This window comes from Orycteropus afer, unplaced genomic scaffold (genome assembly GCF_000298275.1).
Source record: "Orycteropus afer afer isolate SDZICR_OR568_19922 unplaced genomic scaffold, OryAfe1.0 scaffold00330, whole genome shotgun sequence".
In the NCBI taxonomy this organism is placed as follows: domain Eukaryota; kingdom Metazoa; phylum Chordata; class Mammalia; order Tubulidentata; family Orycteropodidae; genus Orycteropus; species Orycteropus afer.
Window position 1 is genome coordinate 647,206 of NW_006921917.1, and position 25,998 is coordinate 673,203.

The 25,998-nt window shown below is 47.1% G+C and overlaps 1 protein-coding gene across 1 annotated transcript; it reads right to left on the bottom strand.

The window, feature by feature from the left end:
* Positions 1–7,666: 7,666 nt before the first annotated feature.
* CCDC42 (coiled-coil domain containing 42) lies at positions 7,667–22,779 on the bottom strand. Its single transcript, XM_007952224.1, has 7 exons — positions 22,697–22,779; positions 22,237–22,342; positions 21,882–21,986; positions 19,205–19,402; positions 9,384–9,605; positions 9,104–9,262; positions 7,667–7,744 (listed from the first exon to the last, which is right to left on the bottom strand). Exons 1-7 carry the CDS (start codon positions 22,777–22,779, stop codon positions 7,667–7,669), a joined length of 951 nt encoding a protein of 316 aa, XP_007950415.1.
* Between the last annotated feature and the right edge of the window lie 3,219 nt (positions 22,780–25,998).

A 25,998-nucleotide genomic window follows, 5' to 3' on the forward strand; every position in this document is an offset into this window, starting at 1 on the left:
GCCAGCCTTCTGGTTAGCAGTCAAGTGCTTTAGCCACTAAGATAATTACCTTATAACCATTCAGTCAACCCCTCCCACTTAGTCACGTCTAAACTAACCAATCCAAATAGCCCACATTCATGTTTCCAACCAGTCACTGTAAAGTTCCCACTTTGAGTTGTTCTACTTCTAGCTTCCCTGATCTTGCAACGTTCAATCAGAATGTTTCACCTTTACTTCTTGATTTTACCTCATAGATTTGTGTCTGTTACTCCATCATTTTGGCGCACTTGATTGCACTTTGTGAGATCAGACATGTCCCTGACTCAAACTGTTTTGAACCTTCAATAAATCTCTTTGCTTGAAAAGAAAAAAGAAAATAAAAAGAATATTCCTTGCTGGCTAGCTTTCTTCTTCATCTTCCTTTCCCCTCGCCCCCTAATTCTCCATTAATTCCTGCCAAAAGGCAGCTATTGGAATAGAACAAAGGCATACTCTGTGGTTTAAAATCAAGAAAGGTGTGCATCAGGGCTATGTCTTTCACCATACTTATTCAATCTGTATGCTGAGCAAATAATCTGAGAAGCTGGACTATATGAAGAAGAACACAGCATCAAGACCAGAGGGAAAATCATTAACAACCTGCAATATGCAGATGACATAACCTTGCTTGCTGAAAGTGAAGGAGACTCGAAGCACTTCCTGATAAAGATCAAAGGTTACAGCCTTCAATATGGATTACATCTCAACATAAAGAAAACAAAAATCCTCACAACTGGACCAGTAACCAACATCATAATAAACAGAGAAAATATTGAAGTTGTCAAGGATTTCATTTTGCTTGGATCTACAATCAACACCCATGGAAGCAACTGTCAAGAAATCAAAGGATGTATTGTATTGCATTGGGAAATCTGCAAAAGACCTTTTTAAAGTTAAAGAGCTAAGGTGTCACTTTGAAGACTAAAGTGCTCATGTCCCAAGCCATTGTCTTTTCAATAACCTCCTATGCATGTGAAAGCTGAACAATGAATAAGAAAGACTGCACCCAAATGGATACATTTGAATTGTGTTGGTGAAGAATATTGTGCATGACATACACTGCCAGAAGAACAAATCCATCTTGGAAGAAGTCCAGCTGGAATGTGCCTTAGAAGCAAGAATGGCCAGACTTTGTCTCAGATACTTTGGTCATGTTATCAGAAGGGATCAGTTCCTGGAAAAGGGACAGCGAGAAAGGGGAAGACCCTCAACGAGATGGATTGACACCGTGGCTGCAATGAGGGCTCAACACAGCAAGGGTTGCGTTCTGTTGTCCACAGCGTCACTGTGAGTCGGAACCAGTGCAACAGCGCCTGAAGACAACAGCAACAGAAGTCCTTAAGCCCCAGGAGGAGAATCTTTCACAGTAAATGCTAGGTCAGGTCTATACCTAAAAGATTGCTTTCAACATCAACCCTCAGCATGGCCATGTCCCACTCCTGTCATAGCCCCTCCTTCCCTCCACATTGGAACTTGTCCCTTATGTCAAACTGGGCTGTTCTTCAGGCTTGAAGTTCAGGTTGGAGGTGCCATCTTGCCTTTCGGCTGACAAGGGAACATTTGACTTTGTACACGTTGGTGAAAACCTCATCCAGGGACTCCAGCTCCTTGACCTTGAGACTTATATAGTGTTGTGGGTGAGGTCTGCAGGGTCCACGGACATCTTTCTCAAGCTGTGTTGATGTCTTTTCTTGATCAGTGTGGTCGGCAGAGCTTTAAGATGGCCCCTATGACCTCCACCCTTGCAAGTGTTGTTAGCTGGCCTTTGACTTGTGACAAACTTTCATTGATGCACAACAGAATGAATGCTTCCTGGTCCTGCCTCACCCCTGGGTTTGCTGTGGATTAACCTGCTGTGATCCCCAGAGTTCCACTGGCTGATTCACAGAAGTACATGACCAGACCTGTCTTCCTGGTCCACCTTGCCTGGGAGTTCCACTGAAACCTGTTCAGCATCATAGCAACACGTCTCAACTGACACAGATGGTGGTTATGCATGAGGTGCTCTGGTGGGGAATGGAACCCAGGTCTCTCACACAAAAGGCAAGAATTCTACCACAGAACCACCACTGCCCCCCACCTTGGTGCTACTTCTATGTTATGCAGCAGAAGGGAGATTATTCAGGTGGGCAGTATATGTCTCACAGGTCAAGAAAGGGTTAAAGCCACCCACTTGGGGTATTTTTGTTACACCAACAACAGGAATGTAAGACAGATGTATGATAAATATCACTCAGGTGCCTGAGTGATCCCCCCTAAAATGGGATAGAATGAGAAGTACAAGTTTCTAGAGACCTGTCACTTGATTGAAAACTTTGTACATAAAGATTTGGCACTCAGCCTAGAGTCTGGGAAAGGGGTTTTGAAGGGCAAGATTAAGTGACAAAGGACCTGTTTTCAACCACCAATAGGAAACCCACAGAAGCAGACTCTTCAGCTGCCCCAGAGAGACTGAGATTGGCTTCAAGAGCTTTCAACTCTCAGTTTTAATCTCATCTTCACTGACAGCTTTTGGATGCCAATTGCTGTTTGGGGGTTGTGTATATGTCATGGCATATGTGCTTGACTTGGGGATGTCTGTCCACCTGGTCGCTTCTAGGCAGTGACAATTCAGCAGTAAGCATGATATGCACAGCCTTACACTAAGTGAGGTATTATTTTGTTGCTGTTAGGTACCGTCGAGTCAGCTCTGACTCAGTGACCGTGTATACAACAGAACGAAACACTGCCCGGGCCTGTGCCAGCCTCCCAGTGTAGAGGCTTAATTGTGTTTACTTACTAATCTGTTTGTTAATTAATCATTAATAATAGTTTGCTGAAGAGTATTTATTTATTTATTTATTTAAAATTATTATTGTTTTAATTTTTATTGTGATTTGGGTGGAAGTTTACAGAGCAAATTCATTTTCCATATAGCAGCTCATACACATTTTATTTCATGACATTGACTGTACCCCACATTATTTAAAAAAAAAAAATTTTTAAATTGTGATTTGAGTGAAAGTTTACAGAGCCAATTGGTTTTCCATTCAACAGTTAATACACATTTTACTTCATGCCATTGATTGCAGTCCTCACCGCATAACCTCATTCGTCCCACTTCCTCTCTGTGTTCCCCATTTCCATCTGTCCTTCTTTCCTGGCTTCTGAGCTCTATCTCTGGGAGAAGCTGCTCTTTTGATCTAGTGTGGCTGATTGTTCTACGGAGTGTGTACCGTCTGAGTGTTATTATTCACCTTGTAAGCCGGCTATTGTTTGGCTAAATGTTGAGCCAGTGGGATGAGTTCATTTCCAGGATTGAAGGGTGACTAAGGACCACAGTCTCAGGGGCTCCATAGGATTTCCTTGGCTGCAATTCACCACAGATTATTGAGTAAGTACTATTAAGCCCATGTGTACCTTGATCCTTGGGTCTCTGCTTGTAGCCTTCTTTCATACCTGAGGCCCTTCCCTCTCAAGCTACCGCCCACCCCACCCCCAGCCCCTGTCTTCTGTTTGTTTCTTCCTTCCTGTACTCCCTTCTATCAGGAAGAGCTAATAGACTTCGGTGGGGATGGAGTCTAATAGTATTGAGAGGAGTCCCTGGGTGGTGCAAATGATTAAGTGCTGAACTGCTGAACGAAAAGGTGGGAGGTTTGAACCCATCCAGAGGCACCTTGGAAGAAAGGCCACGTGATATTCTTCTGAAAGATGACAGAAAACCCTGTGAAGCCTGGTTCCACTTCAGGTGCATGAGGTTGCCATGAGTCGAAGTCAGATGGCAGCTAGTTTGGTTCGCACTGAGAACAAGGCACTGAAGGGCTTCCCTCCTTTTGCCTCCCTTTGCCCTTAAAATACCCAGAGCTCTGCTTGCTGCCTTTGTTGATGAGAGGCATTCATTTCTGGAACCAATCAGTTATTTCTGCTTTAATGGGCTAGAGTCTTTTCTTGATGGGAAAACTCCAATCAGGCCCTTAAGCTTCATATTCTTGTTCTTGGAAATGATCTCATTCATATGGAAGTCCAAATCTCTCTTAATTGGGAAGTCTTGGGTTTCTCTGTGTGGGTACAGGGCCCGGGGTACACATGCCGAGGGCCTGAGGACCTGAGGTGAGGGAAAGAGGGCGAGGACTGTGCCTGACCGCTGTCCTCCCCACTCCTGACGGGAAGTCTCTCACTCAAGCTCCTCAGGATCCCTGGAGCCTTCTGGATTTGCACTCCCTCTTTCTGGTTGGCTTGGGAATGAGTTTGTGGATTTGTGGCTTCTCTTGTAATCCAGAAATCTGCCTAAACCACAGAATTTCTTCGGCCCCAGGGCTGGGCCTGTTTTAAAAACCTTAAAAATGCAACACTATCAGAGTGAGTTTTAGGCACGTGTGTAAACCCGGGGTTTTAAGATGAGCTTGTGTGTGATCATAGGAATTCTAAGTGTGACCCTTCGCTAGTCCTAGTCCACAGATTAGCTGAGCAAGAAACTTGACACTCCAAGGGGGTAAAGCCAGAGGAGGGGAGGTGGGGAAGGAAGGGAGAGAGGGAACTGTAGCTCCCTGGCACAAGGCCTTGGGGCACAGCTAGTAGGACCTTCACCCCACCAAGAGTCTGCTCAGTTCTCACAGGCTGGACTTCTCAAAGGACACCTCATAGAGGCAGTGGAAATGAGAGATGCGTGTGCTGGGGGCTGGAGGAAGTGTCAGTCTGGCACCCTCTCCCACCTCCCAGTACACAGCCCAGTAGGCAAACCAGTCATGGAAACTATTTTAGAGGCATACATTTCACCCACAAACTTGTTTCTGGAAGGCTCTGATTCCTCCAACCCTCACGCTCCTTCCGTTGAGAGACATCCCCCTCCCTGTTCCCTTGTGAGCAGCCTTGGATCTATAAGATGGCCTCTGCCCTCCAGCCCCTTTAGAGAGAAGTGTCCATGGCCAGGGCCAGCCATCTCTAGTGGGACCTCTGTGTCCATGTCTTTCCTCTAAAGAAGGCCAAGCCTCCATTTCCTCACCTGTAAAATGGAGACAGTGAAAGGGTAGTGGCTTTGTAATGTGTCAATTTGGCTAGAGAGGACCGTATTTCCCAGAATTTTATTTCTTATGTGTTTCAGATTAGGGTGGGCCACAGGGGGTTTCTTGTGGGAGGTTGTAGGTTGGAGGGAAGCAGCAGCTGTGGGTGTGAGGCTGGGAGCAAGCCCCAACTCCTTCACCTTCTCTTGGATCCTCCTCTAACTTCTCCAACTCCTAGGCCAAGTCTGTGTGTGTTTAGCTCTATGACAAAGAGTCCTGGCTTCTGCAGGACACCCACACCACCAAGTACAGAAGCAACAAGAACCGACGTGGGTTCATCCTCATAGACTCCAGCTTGTTCTTGATTTCCCCACTACCCATTCATATCTCCTTCCCAACAACCCCCATGTGGTTTTCAAGCTCCAGCATCTGATGCAAGATGACAACCTTACAGAGACTGCTTAATCTGCTCCCATAGTTGGCCAAGGTCAAATCTCTGTAACAAATTCCTTTATATCCTTTATATCTGTATCTATCTATATACATTTCTCTCTCTCTCTCTCTCTCTCTCTTTATCTATCAATCATCTCTCGCTTTTAATGGTTCTGCTTCTCTGATTGAATGCAGACTGATACAGGTTTTAATATATATTACCTTACACCATAGGAGATGGAGCCCAGGTACTTGAAAGTGTTTGGTTCAGTCTAAGACAGTGTGCATGTCAGAATCACGTGGGAGAGTTTGTTAAAACTGAGATTGAGGAGTACTACCCGAGTTTTAGATTCTCAGGGCTTGATAATTTCCATTTCTAACAGGCTCCCAAGTGAGGCTGGGGATCATATTTTGAGAACCACTGTGGTACGATACTGTACACAAAGGTGAGGCGTTACTGGAGCCCAAACCAGGGTCCCAGGGAGGCAGGCTACACCAATGCCCTCCCTTGTAGGAGCCCTCCAGGATCATGGGCAAGGAGGAAATGAGAAGCCTTGTTCAGGCCTGCCCATCAGCCTGCTTTGGAGGCAGTGTGGGCTAGTAGAGATGAGCACAGGCTTTCGGGCAGGTCGACCCACGTTTGAATTCTGGCCCTGGGGTCCTGAAGCCAGTGTCCTTTGCAGTCCAGCCGGGATACTACTGCTTTACAGTTTTCATGAGGATGATCTCTATGAACTATATGCTCAATAAATGTCACTCCTTTTATTGCTAATGTCCCTTGGGTCTCTACCTGGATGTCTCCATTGATGATTTCAAAATGTACAATGGAGTTTTTGAAACTGAGTGCAAGATGCTACATTTACCTGTATTGTTTAGTTTTCGCTGTCTTTAACCCATTGTTCTAGCCTGTTAAGATTGTCCTGAGGTTTGAAGTTGTCATTTGGCATATTTGTGGTCCCTCACATGTTAGAGAGTAGCCTGCCTACTATTTTTTCATTAGTACTGCTGATACTAGATGTGATAGTTGGAGCTGTGTGTCAACTTGGCTGGACCATAATTCTGTGTGGTTTAAGCAGTTGTGATGTGGTTATACCCATGATGGGATCAGATGATTATGTTTTGAGCAGCCAATCCGTTGAAAGGGAGTTTCCCTAGGGGTGTGGCCTGCTTCCGGTATATTTATGGACATCCTGGGAAAAGAGACATTCTTCTGTGCATCAGGATTCAGTTGTGCTGCCTACAACTGTCTGTGAGCAAACAATCCACCATTTGGCCTGGAGATCTTCTATTCATCATTTGTTGGAGTCAACACCCAGTACACTGCCTGCCAACCTTGAGCTCATCAGTCCTTGCAGCTGCGAGAGTCAGGAAAAGCCTCCAGCTTGACGTTTCATCCAAGAACTCTGGACATGCCAGCTTCTATAAGTGTGTGAGCCATTTTCCTAAGATAAATTTCTCTTTCTCTCTCTATATAAGCTTTACTGGTTTTGTTTCTCTAGAGAACCCAGTCTAACACACCATATTATATATGTTTTAGGACAACAGGAGGCAGGAGAACAGAGCTTGCTCCTAAAGTCAATGAAGTGTTCTTGATCCAGCATCTTTGGAACACTGACTTGGAAAGCTGCCTTATAATTTTCAGCAGTGATTCTTTGCACTCAGATTGTTCTCGTTATGTGCCATCAAGTCGGACCCTCCTTGGGTTTCCGAGGAAGTATCATTAGGGAAGTAGATTGCCCAACCTTCCTTCCGAGGAGTGGCTGGTGGGTTTGAACCGCCAGCCTTCTGGTTAGCAGTCAAGTGTCTTAGGCACTATGCTACTCAGATTAGAAACACTTTTTTTTTTTTTTTTGAGTAGTGGAAGAAAAAAGGGTCCTAAGTACTAACCCCACTGGTCTGTTGCCCACCCACTCACCCACTCATCTAAAGCCTAGGAGACACCATACCTAAGATTTGGTTTCTAGTCCCTAAGTGACCAGGTTTGAGAGGCCCCTCCCCCCACTGGCCCTCTTCTATTGAATAAACCACCGAAAAATAGTGAGAATTTAGGAAAAACCTTCTAAGTTTTAATGTTTTCAGGGCTGGGATGGACTGAAGTGCAGGGGAAAATGGCAGGGTGTTCACCCACTGTCTGTGGCACTCGGTCTTCAGTGGGCTGGGCTGACTGGACTATAAGCTCACCAAGCATTTATTTATTCTCCATCTCAGAATATTCTGGAAGCACATTTGCCTCTTTAAACCCGGATTTGCTGCTGTTCCTTTTTCTTCACTTCTGCCCAGATGTCTGACAGGTCTTGGATAAACTGTTGGATCTAACAAGGCAAGAGGACCAGAGGTAACCCTGCTCGGCAAGAGGGCTCCCCTGTCCCAAGACGAAGCACCCCTGGGCATAACATATAACGAGTCCAGTGCTCTCCTGTGACTGACGTCTTCAGGAGGCCACATTCCCACATCCTGCAGAAATCTAGTATCAGGTTTGGCAGACTAGAAGCAACAAGTAGGTATGGAGTTGTCAACTCCTACATGCAGATGCAGTGATAGTATGAGGAAGTAACTTTAGGATATGCAATGAAATAATTTTGAATCCTACAGTGAAAAAATTATTTCCTATTTGTTGTTGTTGTTATATGCTGTCGAGTCGGACCCGAATCATAGCGACCTCTCCTTAGGTTTCCGCGGCAGTATCACTATGGAAGTAGATTGCCCAACCTTCCTTCTGAGGAGTGGCTGATGAGTTTGAACTGTCAAGATTCAGATTGGTATTAATATGACTTTCACACTTTTTGTACTTGCCAATTGTCCTTTTTAACAAAATAGGCCTTGGGCATAAGGCTTTAGCAAGCCATAGTACCTGACTAGAAGTTAAAAAGATTGTTTTGCACAACTAATGAATTCAACAGTGGTTCCTGCTACTGCCCGCCTTGATTGGGGCCCACGGGTCTTTGCTCTCATGTGGTGGTTCTCACAGTGTGGAACCCAGACCAGCAGAATCAGCTGGACTTGTTGAAAACGAAAAATCTCTGGCTCCCATCTCAGACCTATCAAATCAGTGACACTAGGGGTGGGGCCTGGCAATATTCTCCACTACCCAGGTGACTCTGATGCCTGTTAAAATTTGAGACTTACTGCTCTGTTGGGGGGAAGCTCTGGTGGTGTAGGAGCTCTGGTGTGCAGTGGCTAAAGTATCTGACTGCTAATGAAAAGGTCAGCGGTTCAAACCCACAAGATGCTTTGCAGAAGATGAGGCAGTTTGCATCTGTAAAGATTTACAGCCTTAGAAACTCTATAGGGGAGTTCTACTCTCACCTGTAAGGTCACTATGAGTGGGAATCGACTCATTGGCAGTGGGTGGGTAGGTGGGTGGGTGGGCAGTATCCAGAAGGAGCCCTGGTGGTGCAGTGGTTAAGCAGCTTGGCTGCTAACTGAAAGGACAGCAGTTCAAACCCAGCTGCCCCACTGGAGAAAGATGTGACAGTCTGTGTCCATACAGATTTCCAGCCTTGGAAACCCTGAGGCTGTTCTACTCTGTCCTCTAGGGTGGCTGAGTTGGAATCGACTCGACAGCAGTGGATTTTGGTTGTCTCTGACGGGCTCATTCTGCCACTCAACAAATCTAGAATCTCCTAGCACAGCCCACTCAGCCATACCCAGGTGCCTACCCATCCTCCTACCATGTCCAGTTGTTTGTGTGTGTCATCCAGGGACACATTAGCTGTCTCCTTCAGCTGCTTGCTCACGATCTGGAAGAGGTTCAGTGTCGCCATCTTAATGGTGCCAAGCAGGAGAGTCTTCTTGGCTGCAGTGTTCTGGATGTGTGCCCAGCGAGATTCCTGGGGAGGGCACAGGGTAGGGGTGTGAGGGCAGGAAGTGTTAGGATGGGTGTGCTATGGAGGGCTAGAGGCCTTCACTTGCCCCACCCTGGGAGCCCAGGATGATTGATGAGCCCCTCACCCAGACAATGACATCACTACGGGCACGGTCAAAGCGCATCTGCAGCCGGGCCAGCTCGTTGTTGTGCTGTAGGATCTCATCGTCCTTCTCCTCCATGTAGCGTGCCAGTCGCGCTTTGGCGCGCTCGATCTTCTCTTGGCCTTCTTGTGCCGACTGCATGAGGTCGTGGTGCATGCTCACCAGCGTCTTGTAGCGTGCGATCACCTCGTGTATCTCCTCAAACTGTGGCCAGATGTTCAGGTCACTGCACTGCCGAGGGGTCAGCATAGACAACCCACCAAGCAGGGAGGCCCAGAGCCAGAGGCAAGGAGCGAAAAGTTGTGAGGATGTTGGAGTATCACCTATACTTCTCCTGGGTTGGTATGGGTTATTGTCTCTGTGTTGGGCAGGGTGCAACTGGGCAGGGGATTCTCAATCTTGACTGCATCTTAGAACCACCAGAGGAGCTTTAAAAAAGATACCTGCCAGGCTCCACTCCCAGAAATGTGGATTCATGAAAAGATCTGAGGTGGCCCCTGTCATCTGAATTTTACAAAACTCCCCTGGGTGATTCAAAGTGCACCCAGGGGTGAGAATTGCTGATGGGAGCCATTTTGAGATGTCTTCCAAGTCAATAAGGGGGCAGTGGTGATCCAGTGGTAGCATTCGGTTCCCACCAATGCACCTCAGGCAGAGCTATAAAGCGTCCAACAGTGGGGCTTGTGTGTTGCTATGATGCTGGAGGTTTTAGCAGAGCTTCTGATCCAACTAAGACAGACTAGGAAGAAGGCCGGGTGATCTACTTTTGAAAACTCTAGGATCACGATGGTCCAATTCCCCACCTATCATGGAGATGGAACAGGACTGAGCAGTGTTTTTTTGTGTGTGCAAAGAGTTGCTATGAGTCAGGGGCCAACTCTACTACAACTAACAACAACTACCCAGGGCAATACTTACTTCATTCTAGAAGAATGTAGCAAGAACCATTTACAAGCCAGGGCCTGTGCTAAATGCTAAGGACACAGCAAGAGATAAGAAAGCCAGGCCCTGCTTTTATGGAGCTTATAGCACAGGGGGTGGTGTGAAGGGAGGGAGGATAGACAGATGAGTAAATAGGCCATTACAACACACAGCGATAAGCCCTATCTGTGACTGGGGGCTCAAACATACCAAGGATGGTGAGAATGGCTCAGGACCAGGCTATGTTTTGTTCTGTTAAACATAAGGTCACCATGAGTCAGAGCCAACTCAATAGCAACTTACAACAAGGACATGATTGGTGGACAGAGCTGGGCTGAGATGTGTGGGATAGTACCTTGATGCTCCTTCAAGCCTGGTGCTCTCTGATATTTATTCAACATTTACTGGTATTTATTTGGGAGAAGTTGGAGCTGGAGAGGTCCAGTGGGGCAGGTGGTCTTCCAGGCCCAGCTGGCCTCCTCCAGGATAATGCAGAACCATCTCATTCTGCCCCTACACCACGAGCCACACTCAGAGGAGCAAAAGTCCTGCAACCCACTCTCTCTAGAAGGCAATGTGAGCACCAGTTGCTGTGACTCCAACTTATCTCCTCAGGGGTTTGTCAATGTGCACCTGCAGCTCCAGGGGACACACCTTGAGTGCTTTCTCCATCTCTTCACATTTCTGAGAGATTAGTGTCCCAGGACTACCCTGCTAGTTTTTTCCCCAAATATAGCTCTGTGGGGAGGTGCAACCCACTAACGCTTGGAGGTGGAACGGCCAGAAAAGCATTCCTGGGGAAAAGGATGGCTAAAATGAGGCTGGAGGTATGGATAGAAAGTAGCCGGCAAAAGGAAGTAGGGGAAGGTGAGGAAATATTACGGGGAGAGGAAACAGCATGGGTAAAGATGTGTGCCACCACCTCACTGTCACTTTGTTGTACTGTGGTTGGTGGCTTGCACGTTGTTATGATGGTGGAGGTCATACAAGAGCTTAATTTCTAAAGCACTTGGGGTTGTGGAAGGCTATGGTCCTCAGTGGGAGCCCTAATTCCATTTTGAGGCTTCACATAAGTTTCAGATACAATTTGGGTTCTTTCTGGTCATAAACCAGCATTGTAGGTATCACAGACAAGTTCTAGGACAAACCTAGGTAGGGGCAGTTTGCCTTCAGGAAGAATATGGTTGAAAGTGGATTATGCACTCATAAAGAACTAGGGAACTAGCCTGAGGGTGTCCTTTTATGATTTAAATTAAGGTTAAGACAAAACAAAACAAAAAAACTCACTGCCTTGGAACTCACTGCCATGGAATTGATCTTGACTCAAAGACTCATAGCGACCCCTCCTTGGGTTTCCAAGACAGTATCTCTATGTAAGTAGATTGCCCAGTCTTCCTTCCGAGAAATTAAGGATGGGGTCTTGGTATTGTTTAGTAGCCACCTTGTGGCTAAGACTCAGGCTGCATTAATCCCAGCCTATCTGGACCACCACCTAGGCAGGTAGTCAAGGCCCAGAACCAATCCTGTAACCTTTTCCTATCTTCAAATCCCAATCATGGTCTTTACCTGGCTTCTGCAGTAGCCTGTAACAATCTATCTACCACCAAGCATGATTTTGTGGTGTTTTAAAATCATACTTAATTAACCCCATGGCCATGACTCAGCAGACTTCATTTGGCTGATGGTTTTCCTCATCCAGGATGATTGTCTTTGTTCTGACCAAGGCTTAAGAAAAGTGTCTTTATTGAACCTATTTGAATTTGGGATCTCTTTCCCCCTAATACAAAGCTATGCCAATGATATTTCAAATACCAGCAGGGCCAACCATGGTGGACACGCTCCAGGGGAGCTTCCATGGTGGAATCTATGGGAGCAGCTGAGTAGCTGCTTTAGGGATGTGGTCTGCTTCCAGTATACAAGAAGCATCTTTGAGGAAGGTCTCCAGCTTTTTGGCACACTTGAACCCTGCATGTAGCCGAGTCTTCATTCAGTAGCCTGCCATGCTCTGCCAATCTTGGGACTTTCAATGGACTTGAATTAATGGTCTGCTGTGTGGTTTGGTAACATCGGGACTGTGCCTTTTTACTTGTCAACCTTGGGGTTTGTCAGCCTCAGTAGCCAGCAGCAGCCTGAGCAAAGAAAGCCTTCAGCTTCAGTGGGCTGGGAACCAGAGACAGAGCTGAAACCCAAGGTCGAGGGGCTTTCACTCAGCCCCTAGAGCCTGGCACTTTGAACTTAGACTTCTAGCCTCCCAAACTGTAAGAGAATAAACTCCTGCTCGTTCAAGCCATCCCATATGTGGTATATTCCTCTCAGAGTGGCACTAGGTAACCAGAACACATGGGATATCAGAAGGGCAATATTTACACAGGGAGATAGCTTAGAGGGCAGGAATCATAGGAAAGAAGAACAAAGGGGAAGGATAATCACAGGGAGGAAGTGGGAAGAAAGCTGTTAAGGTGTGGGGATTGCAATCAATGTCATAAAACAAAACGTGCATGAGCTGCTGTATGGAAAATGAAGTTGATCTATAAGCATTCACCCTAATCACAATAAAAAGTAATCAATTAATTTAAAAAATTGCTGTTAAATTTTAACTAGTTGTGATAATAGCATTGTGATTATGTTTTTTAAAAAAGCCCTTAACTTTCAGAGATATATACTGAAAAACTTATGGATGAAAAAACATCATTTGCTTCCAAATGGTGGCGGTGGGAAGGTAAGGGGGATATTAGTTGATAATTGTTGGAACTAGCTAATGAGCAATGGACATTCATTAGACTATTCTTCCTCTACTTTGGTATAAGTTTGAAATTTTCCATAATAAAAAGATTTCCTTTAAAAAAAAAAATGGTACCATTGATTGAAAAAAGCAAGTGGCAAAAGACTATGGGTAATACTTTATATAGTTTATTCATATGGTTAATGCACCTGGCTGCTAATTGAATGGTTGGAAGTTGAAGTCCACCTAGAGGCACCTTGGAGGAAAGGCCTGGCAATCTACTTCTGAAAAACCAGTCACTGGAAACCTTACGGAGCACAGTTCCACTCCGACACACATGCGTCACCATGAGCCAGAGTTGACTCGACAGCAGCCGGTAATATGTTGCAAAAGAAGGAAAAAAAGCGTAAGAATGAGAAATTTGACAATCAGAACACTGGTTCACTTTGAGGAGAGGGAACGAGATTCCAAGGAGCACAAGAGGTGTTTCAACCACCTGCAGTGTTTTGTTTCTTAGAAAAAAACAATCCAGGGCAAATAAGGCAAAACGTTAAGATCTGACAAAGCTGTATAGTGAGTACTTGGGTACTGTTATGTATTTTTCTATACTTTTTATATGCTTAAAGTAATTTAAAAGAAATGGAGAGAGAGGAGAGAAGAAGAATGAGAAGGAAGAAGAAGAGAGGGAGGGAGGGAAGAGGAGGAGAGAGAGAGAGAGAAAGGGAGGGAGGGAGGAATGGGGAGAGGAAGGGAGGGAGGAAGGGAAAGGGAAGGGAAAAAGAAAGGATGGGAGATCACGTTGGCTGTAGAAGGTGAAACAGGCTTCCAGAAATAACAGAAAGCTGAACTCCAGATGCAGTACACTGGTGGTCTTAGATGAGGGCAGGGCCAGGGGATAGATTCCAGAAATGCTTCAGAGGCAGGCTAGAGCAGATCTGGTGATTGATAGCTATGGGAGTGAATGAGAGGGAGGAGTCAAGCGCTGAGGCCTGCGTTCTGGCGGGGCTGTGAGTGGGTGGCCCCTGAGTGGGTGGTTGTGCCACTCCTCAGTAGAGGACATATCAGCAGCAGGGCTGGCCCGGTGGTGGGAGGAAGCAGATGAGTTGAGGTGTGGTAGCAAGGAGATATATATAGTGGCCTGAAGCTTAGGAGAGAGATACTGATCAGAGATACACCCAATTTCCTCAGTTCTAAGATATATTTTGTTCCATCTCAGAATCTGACACATTCCATATCATTATCTGCTTCTTTAATATGACCAAGGAGCTCTTGTGGCATAGTGCCTAAGGCACATGACTGCTAACCAGAAGGCTGGTGGTTCAAACCCACCAGCCACTCCTCAGAAGGAAGGTTGGGCAATCTACTTCCATAGTGATACTGCCTGGGAAACCCAAGGAGGGGTCTCTATCAGTCGGATCGGATCGGACTCAAGGGCAGTGATTGCATTGCATTTGCATACCTCTAGGTGGGATCAGACTGCCTGTGTTTAACTATTTGCACTACATTGGGACTCATTCTTAATAGGGTGACCTCCCTAGCTTGTTGTTAGGTGCCATCGAGCTTGATTCTGACTCATAGTAACCCTATGTGAGTAGAACTGCATAGGATTTTCTTGTCTAGAGCTCTGGTAGTGTAGTGTCTAAGGCACTTGACTGCTAACCAGAAGGCTGGTGGTTCAAACCCACCAGCCACTCCTCGGAAGGAAGGTTGAGCAATTTACTTCCATAGCAATACCCCCTTGGAAACCCAAAGAGGGGTCGCTATGAGTTGGATCCAACGCAACAGCACAAAACAACACCATAATCTTTATGGGAGTAGATTGCTAGGTCTCTCTTGTGTGGAACCATCGAGTGGGGTTGGAACCACAAACCTTTTGGTTAGCAGCTGAGCTCTTAACCGTTTGTGCCACCAGGGCTTCTTTTCCCTAACTACCTTCACACACAAAAAAAGCATCAATATTAAATAACCTATAATCATGTGTTGCTTAATATCCATACGACATTCTGTCAAATAGGATGCTCATGATTTGGGCATTGTGTGAACACCGTATTATATACCAGCAGTCCCTGATTATGAACAAGTTCCATTTCTAAGTCTGTCTTTAAGTCAAATTCGTACATAAGTCAAAACAGTTAGGTACAGTTCATATCTAACATCAGTTAGTCAAACGTTTGTCTTAGTATATAGTATGTAGTACCTTTCTATGCATAAAAACATGAAGGAAAACTTCTATATACACTAAAGCATTCTTAACATAATAATACAGTAATAATAATAATGTTTTGATGCATGTTGCAAAGTAGTGGCCATTTGTTAATATGAACCATTGTTGTTATGTGCCGTCAAGTCAGACCTGACTCATAGCGACCCCTCCTTGGGTTTCCAAGGCAGTATCACTACGGAAGTAGATTGCCCAACCTTCCTTCCAAATGAGCCATTTTAAGTATCTAGAATTTTTAATACATAAGGCTTTATTGGAGTTGGGACCACAGACATATACGTGGTCAGATATGCATGAATGAATGTTATATGGTGCATGACTGTATCTGTAAAGATTACAGCCAAGAAAACCCCATGGAACAGTTCCGTTCTGTAACACATGAGGTCACCATGAGTTGGAATCAACTCAGTGGCAACTGGCTTAGTTTTTTTGGGAGGGAGGTTTAAGTGATACCTTAGAATGGAGGAAATAACAGAGATTTGGGATTCATGCATAAACAAGTTGGATGAGTGTTTCTATATAAGCATCACTGGGCATTATGGATTGAATTGTATCCCTATCTCCCAAGATACATGTTAGAATCCTAAACCCTATACCTGTGGATGTGAATCTGTTTAGAAATAGGGCTTTATTTGTTATGGTATTTAGATCCTACCCAAGTGGGTTCTAAATCTAATCACTTCTGAGGAATGAAAAGAGCAGATTAGGCACAGAGATATGCACATGGAGAGGGAAGGGCAGGTTGGGGGAGATGGATGTTGTATAAGGAACATGTACAAGCCAAGGTTACAAGAAACTATCTATAAGGACTGTCTACAGGGAAGGAATTGACATGGCCATGACCTTGATTTGAACTTTGAGCCTCCAGAACCTTGAGAAATTAAATTTCTGTTCTTGAAAGCCACTCACTCGTATTTGTGTTACAGGATCACTAGGAAACTAAGACATCTCCCTACACCCCCCAAGGACACTGATGCACACTCTGCAGGGACATACTCCCCCTCCATGGATGGGGTCCCACCACAGGGAGTCACTGCTGCTGGTGGTCACACCCCTCAGGGTGTCTGGGTGGAGGGATAGCATAGATGACCATGGACATGGGTGGCAGTGAGGTCCTGGGATCACTCAGGGGAAAAAGTGGGGTGTCTGTGACAAAGACCCAAAGAACACAAAGTTTACCGATGGGGCTAGAAGAGGAGTCCCCAGAGAAGGCAGAGCAGGAGGGGCTGGAGGGAGGAGGAAGGCAATGGCATGAACTGTCATAGAGGCAGAGGCGAAGGTATGATTCCAGGAGGAGCCCGAACAGTGTCAAATGCTGCCAAGTTGTGGGATGAGAATGGAGAAAGAAGTCCCAGTAGCTCTGGCCTCACGGTGACTTTCAGATGAGCAGTTTTCAGTGACATTGGTGGTGCCCACAGGACAGTGAGTAAAAAGCAAGGGCTCTGCCGTTGGCAAGCTGCGAGACTCTGAGCAGGTCACCTCTCCTCACCTTTCTGAGCCTCCATTTCCTGATGAGAGGACTGAATGAAGTTTCACGAGTGAAGCCCTGAGCCCACTGCCCAACACATACTAACTAAGCAGTCAAATCAGAGAGGCTTTTGGCTCTGCACTAAGAGGGCGTTTTCCCAGTGTCTCTCTCTTCTTCTCCCCATTTTATTCTCAACTAAGTCAAAGACACTGGTGAAGGGAGCAGGCCAGGGCAAATGGAGGCCTGGTCCAAAACTCATCTTTGTTGCTGCAAAACACTGCTCTCCCAGCAGACACGCACAAAGACACAGGAGGCTTTACTGTTGTGTTGTTAGCTGCAGTCAAGTCAGCTCCAAGTCCTCGTGACCCCACGTACAACAGAATGAGACACTTCTGGGTCCTGCACCATCTTCACAATCCTTGCTACGCTTGAGTCCGTCATTGCAGTCACTACGTCAATCCATTTTGTTGAGGGTCTTCCCTCAACAGAAGGCTTTAGACAGACATAAACCTAGACCTAAACACACAACTTACACTCAGAGACATTTACACGGACTTCACTCACACAGACACACAAAGCTATCCCACCAGGCCCCCAATCCCTGAGAAACAAGTGCAGCCCCACCAGGCAGTCTCTCCTCAGTCTCTTCTCCACCCCTCAGCTCTAACCTCTTCTTAGCTGGCTACTTTCTGGGAAGGAAGGAAAGCACCTGACCTTTGTAAACTGTGTAAACTGTGATGTGGCCTCCCCAGCAAGGCCCACTGTGAGAGAGGGTGAAGGCCCCGGGGGAGGGGGGATATGAGTGCCTTCACAGGATACAGCAAAGTCGGTGAACACCACTGGCGAATCCCAGGCTAGAGACGAAATGAGTCTCAAAGGTTTGGTCACTGGTGACTTCGGAGAGGGAAGCAGAAGCCAAATTGTACCAGGTGAAGGAGTAAACAGAAAGTGAGACCACAGAGACTGTGGGTACAGACATTTCCTTCTGGGGACTTGGCCACAGGGCCAGGAAAGCTGGAGCAGTAAGGAGGGAGGGATGCTAAGCCTTAGAACAGTACAGATGCTTAATACAATTCTGGGGAGTAAACAAATACATAAATTAAAAAAAAAAAATAAAGGTGGAGTGGAAAACGTTATCCCCATGTGTAAAATGGGGAGAACACTTCAGAGGGTGATTGTGAGGAGCAAATGCTTATACCTGTGTAAGTTCTTAGGACAGTGCCTGGTGCACAGCTGCTAGGTGTGTCGGCTTGGCTCCGACTCATAGTGACCCTACCTATGAAACACTGCTGAGTCCTCCGCCAGCCTCACAATACTTGCTACACCTGAGCCCACTGGTGCACAGTAAGTGCTATCTAATGGTTAGCAGAAATATGATTTAAAATATCATTGGGGTGGCACTGGAAGCTTCCAGAATCCAAACCTGCTGCTGTCAAGCCAATTTTGACTCGTGACAACACTGTATGTGTCAGAGTAGATTTGCACTCCAGAGAGTTTTCAGCTGTCCTTTTAGAAGCAGATCACCAGACTTTTCCTCCACAGAGCTTGGGGGTGGGGGGAGGGGGCGGGGATCAAACCACCATTCAGTTAGTAGTTGAGTGCTTAACCATTTGGACCACCCAAACTGAAGGTTAAAAAAAAAAAACCAAACTCACTGCCATGGAGTCGAGTCCAACTCATAATGAATTTATAGGACAGAATAGAACTGCCCCATAGGGTTTCCAAGGCTGTAAATCTTATGGAAGCAATCTGCCTTATCTTTCTCCTGTGGAGTGGCTGGAGGGTTCAAACCATCAACCTTTGGGTTAGCAGTTCAATGCTTTAACCATAGAGCCACCAGAATGCCTCATTTTTCTTTGTGCCACGCAGGCACTCCAAAAGCTTCTTACAAGCTTTCTAAACAACATCTAGTCCAGGCTAGCAATTTCTCTTCATTTTTAAGCCTCATTGTGGGGGATAAAATCTTCCCCAGGAAAAAGTCCACAGGGATATCCAGGGGCTTCCAACCACCATAGATGTGAGCTCAGAGTAGATAGAGGATTCCGGGAAGAGAGAGGGAGCAAGCAATGGCCTGCTCTAGATCAAGGCTGGGCCTCTGTAGACTCCCACTGCTCCCTGGGTTCAAGAGGGAAAAGTGCCGGCTTACTTGGAGACATCATTTTGCCTGAGAGTTTGCATGTCATGGCTGTAGGTGTCCTCAGGGTCTGTGTCTTGAAGAGAGGGTATCTGCATGGACTGGGTAGGTGTGATTAGGCCCCATGGACATGAGCCCCAACATTCTGAGGGCTGTGCACTAGAGTCTAAGGCCCTTTTCTAGTGGCTTTCCAGTGTGACCATCACTGCAGATCTGCCAGGAGCCCCCAAATCCCAGCCAACTCAGATTGAAACACTCCAATAACCCCAGAGCCTAGAGAAGGGAGGTGGGGCCAAAGGGAGTACCGAGGTCTTTCCTACTTGCCCCTGGGACTCGCCTCAGAGCTCTCCACCACCTTCTCCAGGTACTTGTTGAAGATGGAGTAGTCCTGCAGCTTGGCGCTCAGCCGCTGGTGTTCCAGCCGCAAGGCCGCCATCTCCTGCTTGGCCTTTGCCAGCTCCCGCATGCGGTGCCTCTTGAGTTCTCGCTCCTTGTTGGCTTTCTTCAGGGCACGGATCCGCTTCTGGTCATTCTCCTGGGGCCAGGGCAGGGGCATTGGTCAGCTCTGCTAGGGGTCAGTGGGGCCCTCAGCTCCCTAGTGCCCTCACACGGCCTCTGTTTGCTGAGTTCAAAACACTGTAAGGTGGGCAGGGAAGGCTGGGCTGTCTATTGGGAGAGGAGGTACAGAGGAAAAGGATCTCCCAAGTTACCTGAAGTTAGTTGAGATTTCTGTGGATTGAATTGGGATTCAGGAGGTTGTGAGGACAGGAATTTAGACCAAAGTTAAGAGGTGGCTTTGGGGAACTGGACAGGAAACGATTCTGTTCCTGTGGGAAGAGGGGTCTGGACTTCAGAGGGAGGACTGGGGAAGGGCTTGTTGGACTTAGTCTCTGGAGAGAACTCAACCTTCTGACAAAGCTTCTGTTTTTTTCTAGTCTTAGTGGTGGCCATTTGTCATGGAGCAGATTCCTGGGCCCAGATCTGAAAGGTCTGAATTTCCCCCCACCATTGGACTTGGTGCCACAGTTTCTCCAACTAGGAAAACAAGAGGTAGTGGTCCTCCTTCTCTTTCTTCCAAAAGCTGAAGTAGCAGTGCTTGGGCTATAGGGAGATGAGGCAGGTGATGGGCCTTGTCCAGAGGGCCTGAAGGGGATGAAGACATTCCAGGTGGCAAGTTCCTAGGGGCTCAGATTGGCATCTGGCCAGGGCTAAGGAAGATGGCACAGGCAATTTGATACTCAAAATGACATGAGGCTCAGCTACTGCAGTCAGTCCAATCCTGTCTTCTCCTTCCTACTGCCAGGACCTCTCTCCAAGATGTAGGAGGCAAACCCACCCCTCACATGGCACTTGGGTGGCCCTTTCCCCTCCCAGGCCTCCACTGATTCCACCAGGGAGTATGTGTGGTGCTAGTATTTGGACAACATGGAGGAATGTGCTCAGGAGATTTCTTCTCTGCTCTATAGACCCAGGAGAGGACTGAGAGCCCTAAGCCAATGGTTTTCAAATCTAACTGTTCATCCAGATCTCTTTCACTGAGACCTTTGTAACTATACAGATGCTTGGGACCCACCTCAGAGCTACTGAAAGCAAATAGAGAAGAGAATCCAGGCATCTGTAACTTGCTTTCAGGGACTTCCACATTGCTGGTTATGGTGTAGTAAATTACTTAGAATGGCTTTTCTACCCATAAGTCGTTGTAAACTCAGTGGTGGAATGAGCAACTGAGGAGCTTCTGATTGTAAATGTTATTCACCTGGGTTATTTCTGTTAGGCATGGCACAACGCAATGTTCTGGGAGGCTCACTCTCAGGTGCTTAGAATTCTGTTGTTATGATTGGTCAGTTTGGCCACTCTGCCAAGCTCAAAAGGAGGCCTCCTAGAGGCAGAACTCTGTCTGACTGCTGGCTGAGGAAGGACGTGCTCCTGCGGGACACGCACTGCTGGGGGAGAGACTGTGAGAGACTGTTTGTTGAGAGACAGTGGAAGCCTGGGAGACTGAGCATTTTTTCCTGAACTCGAATTGTAGCCTGATGCTTCCCTAATAAACCCCATAATCTGTGAGTTCTATGTGGTCACTGCAGTGAATTATCGAACCCAGGAGAGGGGTGATGGATGCTTTGGGAGGAAGGGTTGGTGAAAGGGCTGGACAGAGGCAGCATGTCTGGCCTCGTAGGAATAGGCCGTGGGTTACTGATGGTGATCCTGTCTTCCTCTTATAGGGTTAGAGGAGGTTGGAAAATGGAACCTCCTTGCCCTTTTAGCACTAGTCCTCTGGTAGCCATCTGGAGGACCCATCACTCCCAAATCTCCTGCTGCTCCATCAACTGCATGACATGAGCTTTTTTCTGGTTGGTAAAAGGACTGACCCTCAGATACCCAGCCCAACCAGCTTCCTTTCCTATCTGCTTTAGGCACAAGCATGATGGAAGATGCTGAAGAGAGGGCTCCTCTATAGCCCAAGGCAGCAGTGAGCCTCTGGAGCTGGGCCAGGCCCTTAAGGGTTTGATAAGTGCTGGCTGGACTTTAAGATGATTAAATCTCTCCTCTAAGGACTCATTGAGAAGGGCTGTCTGGGAACGGGCTCTGGTGCCTGCTCCTTTGACCATTTCCTGCCTGGACCTTCAGTGCAAGAATGGAGAGGAGAGTGGGTGGAGGTGGAGGACTAAGATCCTGTCCTATTCACCTCTGTATCCTCAAGTGCCCAGCCTTGATGTTGGTATATTCATTCATTCACTCACTGATTTAACTGTGCACTAGGTACTGGTAAGGAAATAGGAAACAACAATCTAGAGAGGGCAGAGATTAACACATAAACAGGAAATTCCAAACAGAGTGCTAAATGAAGGATCGAAAAGGGGAAGCACCAGGCATTTCTGGGGCACTGGCCCAGGATCTAACCCAGCGAGAGAGAGTCGGCAAAAGCAAGGAGAAGGAGATAGAGAAGAACAGTGTGCTGGACCTCTGCGTGTGGGTCCCACCAGCCTGCTGCAGCCGTCCGCACCCCTATGCACCTGGATGAACTGCTCAAACTTCTGGATGTGGGCCTTCAGCTGGGCCTCCTTGATGCCCAGCTCCTCCCAGCGCAGGTTCAAGGCTTCCATCTTGCGTTTAAATGTCTAGAGGTTGAGGGGAGTAGAGAAGTTAGGAGGGCCCCAGCTGTGTATGAAGGAATGTCCCAGCACCCTCTGCCCAGAGCCTCTATCCTTAGGCCTGGAAGGGTCTATAAGAGGTCTCTCCCTCTCTACCCCATGCCTGGCTCAGAGCACAGCATCCCAGGACAACGATAGCACCAGAGATTCCGATCATTTGTGTTCTTCCCAGAGGGAAGAGACCTGCGCCCGCGAACCCTGTCCCTGCAGCCCCCACCTCCTTCTTCTGCTCCATAGCACTGTGCATGATCTTGGCCTCTTTTTTCTTCTCCAGTAGCCGGATGGATGGGGACTCCGACTGCTCCTCAATGGAGGGGAACTTCCTGCTCAAGACATCAGCAAGAAGGGCCTGTGGGTTCTATGCATCTGGGGCAGGTTGGGGCTGGGCAGTAACCAGTGAGAGAGATACCCATGGGGAGGGAAGAGGGTCATTCCCCTCCATGAGTGAAAGGACTGGGGTGTTGAGAAAAAGAGAGAGGCATGCTAGCCTCCACAGAGTGAGGGAGCAGGGTGATAAGGTGGGTGAATCAGAATGATGGGGGTAGATTGGTATCAGTGTGAGGGGGCAGGATGATTTGGAGCCCTGGGTTACAGGAGGAGGAGAAGACAGGTTGGGAGCAGGAGAATGAGGCATGGGGAGTGGATGGTCTAAGGCAGGCAGGCTCTCAGACACTCACTGTAGCATTTGCAGCAGCCGCTCCCCATACTGCAGCCGGAAGTACTCGGCCAGATCCTCCTCCTCCATGATTCCCAGACTCATGGCTACAGTGATCTCAAGGCCCAGGTAGCTGGATCCTCACGTTAAGTGTGGCAGTGGTTCCCAAGGATTGATGGCAGGGCTCTGGTTTCCTCCCTCTTCCTGCTTTCAGGGTCCAACAGGGGGTGGTGGGTGCTTGAGAGACTGTTTAAGATCCTGTGGCTCAGGATGATGTGTTAGGGTGGTGATGTGAGACTCTGGTTGCCTAGCAACAAGGTGCCTGGTTCCATGGACTACACATGAAATCCAGCTGTTGCCCTCTGACACCTGACCTCACTGACCCCATACTTACTGGGGTCGCACTCCTTATACCTGTCCTTACCTCTCAGGAATTCTGGGAGGAATTCAGGCCTGAGTAGATGCTGGTTATCATGGTGCAGGGGGGTTTCAGGTGTCCCTGGGAGGGAGCCCTGCTCCTGGCCTCCCTCCCAGGTTCTGGTGTGCCTGTGAAAGATGGACAAGGAGAAAGGAGAGAAGGGCTTAGCTGAGGCAGGGGCGGGGGAGGACAGAGAAACCTGGGTGTGTGTGGGGGGGATGTGCAGGAGGGAGGGACTGGACATTCCTGAAGGGGAGGGGAGGTCTGAGTTTTAACAACCATTGGTATGGGGTGTGCAGAGCTGGGTATGTGAGGATAGCGAAGAAGCCTGGGACTGAAGAAACACGGCCAACAGAGGTATGAAGAAGGTAAGGAAATCAGGACCGGTGCCCCATTTTGAGGTTCTTAGATTATTAAATTTTGAAGACATGTCAAAGCAGGGTCATGTATATTTCACATTTTCAGAGTTTTCTTTACGATCACTGTCCTTTTTAACCCTATCAGGGTAAATGCATCCACTCAATGTTGCAGATGCCATGTGCCTCCGGTCCTCCACGTTAGACCCTGGCTTTAAGGTAACGACCAGCCCTCGAGCGCGCTCCGGCTGGCGGACAGGCTCCAGAGTTCCGTTTTCTCGCGCTCCTTCCTTTCCCAACACCGGTCACCTGGTCCGGCTCTCCCTCCCTGGGTGGGAAGGAAGCCTGTGTAGGATGGAGGCGTGTGGGGTCCCAGAGCCTGGACTTGGCGTGGGTGCTCAGTAACTGCCCTTTCCGCAGCATTGTCGGTCCTCTAGCGCCCCCTACCGGCCTCCCGCTGGCTCGGATTCCTGGGCCCACGAGGAGGAAAAGACCCATTGGGGGGGCGCTGCCCAACCCCCGTCCTCCTCCTCTCCATCCTTGCCCCAATCTCCTCTGCGGAAACACAAGTCCAGACGCCTCCAATCAGCCTGGTGGGCTCAGCAGAGGCAGCAGGCAGCCCCCAGTCCACCCGGAACACAGCCCCCCAAATCCCCACAACAAGCCCCTAAACCAGTGCTGGCTTCTGCACTCAGGGGACCCTAAAGAATCAAACCCAGTAGGGGGAGAGCAACAAGAACAATAATAACCATGAACTCCTGGAAGGGTGAGTTTCTCCCATCATTTGCTTCTAGGGTCTGGCACAATTCTGACACATCAAAGTGCTTACCTAACATTTGAGTGAATCTTAATAGCACTAATAATACACTTCACTCATTCACTTAATTCTTAAAACCACCCTCTCTAGGTAGGTACTAAACCAAACCCAAACCAAACCAACTGCCATGGAGCCCATTCTGACCCAACAACCTCAGTGGGTTTTCCCATGGGGTTTCCAAGGCCATAAATCTTTGTGTAAGTGGATTGCCTCATCTTCCTCTGGTGGAGCAGGTGGGTTTGAACCACCAATTTACTGGTTAGTGCCACCAGAGCTACCAAGGTAGGTACTATTATTACCTTTATCTCCATTTTACAGAGGAGAAGATGGACACTCAGAGAGGTAAAGTATCTTTTCCACTGTCACCCAGTTAAGAAGGCATATTGTTGGGGGAAGGTGGCCAAGGCAGCAACCAAAGGCAAGCTATTGGTGACGTGTGACATTTGAGATTGGTCATTGGAACACAAGTGTCCATGACATTATTCTTCATACCCTTTAGTATGCCTCAAATATCTAATAATAAATTGAAAAGAAAAATATTACATCTGCCCCCAGAGTGGATAACCAATTTTGTCATCATCAAGACTTGCCAATTCTCCTCCAAACTTTCTTTTAAGCAGTGGCTTCTCTTTCTCTTGTGAACCTCTGCCAACATTCTTCCCCTTCTCCTAATTCCTTGAAACTTGATTGACATTCCACCTCCTAAATGTGACATCCATTCTTGCTAATCACAGTCTCTTGTTGGGTATTCCCCCATATGTCTTTATTTCCTTGGTAACTGTGAAGTCTTACAATGTCTCAGCATAGTTTACCTGTCATCTCTTCATCTACCACCCAGAATCACAGGATGTTAAAGTTAGAATAGCTTGAGATCATTTATTTCAAACTTCTCATTTTATGGAAGAAAAAAATGAAAGGAGGCTCAGAGATTACATTTCTTCTTCAGCGATAGAAAACCCACAATTTAAAATGAGGCTAATTTCAGGTTTCCCACAAGATTGCAGATCAGGAGAGGTTGTTGGCTTCTGTGCCTAGAGATTGTATAGAACTGAGAGAGGTAGATGGACACCCGAACTGCACACAAAAACTGAAGAAACCCTAGGGAAGCAGAGATGGACATTTGGATCATTTCCAACTTTTTGCAATGTATTGTTGTTGTTGTTATGTGCCGTCAAGTCAGACCCAACTCCTAGCAACCCCTCCTTGCGTTTCCGAGGCAGTATCACTACGGAAGTAGATTGCCCAACCTTCCTTCTGAGGAGTGGCTGGTGGGTTTGAACCACCAGCCTTCTGGTTAGCAGTCAAGTGCCTTAGCCACTATGCTACCAGAGCTTCTGCAATGTATAACCTTGTATAAATACCATTTCACATATGGGCAGGTACATCTATAGGATAAATTCCAAAAGTGGGATTTCTGGGTAAACCCATTTGTATTTCTTTGTCTATGAACTACCTCTAATTGCCTTTGCCCACCAATCTATTAGATTTATTGGTCTTTTCCTTATAAATTTGTAAGAATTCATTACTTATTAGAAAATATAGCCTTTTGTGAAATGAGTTACAAACATTTTCTCCAGTTTGTTATTTGTCTTTTTACTCATGGTGCTTTTTGTTTTTTGTTAGAAATTTTTCATTTTTTTAGCCAAATGCATTAACCTTTTCTTTTATGGCTTCTGGATTTTGAGTCATAGTCAGAGAGGCTTTCCGTCTCATGAGATTATAAAGGTGTTGTC